General features: G+C 32.0%; 1 protein-coding gene across 1 annotated transcript; it reads left to right on the forward strand.

Moving 5' to 3' along the window:
- Positions 1 to 6: 6 nt before the first annotated feature.
- Positions 7 to 1,911, forward strand: LOC117103403 (protocadherin Fat 4-like; the record flags this gene model as incomplete). Its single annotated transcript, XM_033243944.1, has 6 exons — positions 7 to 13; positions 114 to 320; positions 743 to 850; positions 1,008 to 1,127; positions 1,302 to 1,407; positions 1,720 to 1,911. Coding segments are annotated over exons 1-6 (736 nt in total), but the record flags the coding sequence as incomplete, so codon positions are not given.
- Positions 1,912 to 2,102: the final 191 nt, after the last annotated feature.

A 2,102-nucleotide genomic window follows, 5' to 3' on the forward strand; every position in this document is an offset into this window, starting at 1 on the left:
ATTAGTTGGCATGGTAAGTCATATACATGTCAGCCTTTTGAAGGGTTGAATCAATTGCATTATTGAGTATTTAACTTTAACTAAAACAAATACTAATTTGTATATTCTCACAGATGGTTCTATATGTGCAAGTAATGGATCAAAATGACAACAGTCCAGAGTTCAATAACCTCCCATATCTGGCTACTGTTCCAGAAAATATTAGTGTGGGTGCTAGTGTCTTCCAAGTAAATGCATATGATATTGATGGTGCTGATTTCCAACCAATCAGATTGAGTATAATTGAAGGCAATTATGGTGCTGTATTTAGGATTGATGAGGTAATCATTTCTGATTAATTAATCATTATAGGTTTTCTATACAAGCTAAGAAAAGGAGTAATATTTCGCTGTTTTGTGTCTAATTGATTTGTTATGAAGGCACTTATGGTGCTGTATTTAGGATTGGTAAGGTAAAATCATATTTCTGATTAATTGATTATAATTATTATGAAAAATTATCAAATATAAATGTTAAACATAATGTAAAAACTAAGAAATATTCTAAAGCATTAATGCTAGCATTCATAATAATATTATTCATAGTACTGATTGTATAAACTAAGATATATTCTAAAGCATTATTGCTAGCATTCATAATAATATTATTCATAGTACTGATTGTATACTAGTTTTATAAAAGCTCAAAACGTAATATTTAAGTGGTGTTGTATCTAATTGATTTGTTTTGTATTTCTTTAAAGACTGGGACTGTGTTTGTTAATAACAGCCTGGATAGGGAGACAACGAGTTTATATGAACTAGTAATAGCAGCTACAGATAATGTTCAAGATCCTGATAACAGTCGAACAGTAAGTTGTCAGTCTCTTGTTACAATAGATCATGCTGTGACAGTACACTTTACTTCCTAGCTCTAATTTAGTTGTATCAATCCCTACTAAATAGCACAATTCCATTTTGTATTATCATTTTATGAAATTACATGTGTATTTTACTACTTGTTTACAGTCAACTACAACCTTAACCATTACTGTGTTAGACGTCAATGAACTACCAATTGAGTTTACAAAATCACTTTACTTTGGACGAGTACAAGAAGGCCAGCCTACCGGAACATTAATTCAAATGGTAACCACCAGAATGTAATTTTGTAATGTTAAAATCATAATCATACATCCCTATGATTTTAAAATTACCATTATGAGCCTAGTTTTGAAATAATTATTAGTCTGCAATATTTTATTAGCACATAACTTATGAGCTTTATAAAATTATTAATTTCTTTGGTTTTCATTTTTATAGGAGACAGGTATTTCTGCTGTAGATGGAGATACAGGTTTAGGAACTGAGATCACCTATACCCTACAGGGTCGAGGGTCAACACTTTTTAGCATAGATCCCATGACAGGTAAAATAGCATCAATAAAATCATTTTGAGAAGGAGTTAAATTAAGCATTCTTGCTTGAGTAATTATAAGGGTCTCCCACACATTATTAAAAGGAAGGGAACTAGCAACATATTTTTTTGTGCTTGTCAAGGTCAGTCTCAATAGACTTTTGGCTACAGCTTCACTCCCCAAACATAAAGCTACACTTATGTGGCAAGGAAGACGTAAGCCCAGTTTAAGACTTGGTTTCTTCAGTGCGATTCCACATGGTTTTGCAATAGGTTATTTCTGGATGGAACCAAAGTAATAAGAATTTCCTTTGAATAATGCAGGTGTGATGACAACTGCATCGGTGTTGGATTACGAGCAGATGGCGTCTTTTTATTTCAACGTGAAAGCAGAGCAGAGTGGAGGAGATTTTGCATATGCTACCATTAATATTACCGTGGAGAACATCAATGATGAGGTTCCAGTATTCACATCTGATGTTGTTAATGTATCTGTTGCTGAGAATTCTATGCCAGGTAATGTCAATGTTAGGAAAGCTAATTTAGAAAATGATAATTTCTATTTTGTAAATATTTGATGAACCAATAGATGCCAATTTTTTACTTTTCAAAACTTAACTGGAAAATAATTGAATATTCCACGATAAAGCGCAGTATATAATAGATGAATTTCATAGTCATCCTCTTCGTTTCTACTAAACAGAATA

Source organism: Anneissia japonica, unplaced genomic scaffold (assembly GCF_011630105.1).
Source record: "Anneissia japonica isolate Jap-2015-1 unplaced genomic scaffold, ASM1163010v1 scaffold16805_len2102_cov257, whole genome shotgun sequence".
NCBI classification, from domain to species: domain Eukaryota; kingdom Metazoa; phylum Echinodermata; class Crinoidea; order Comatulida; family Comatulidae; genus Anneissia; species Anneissia japonica.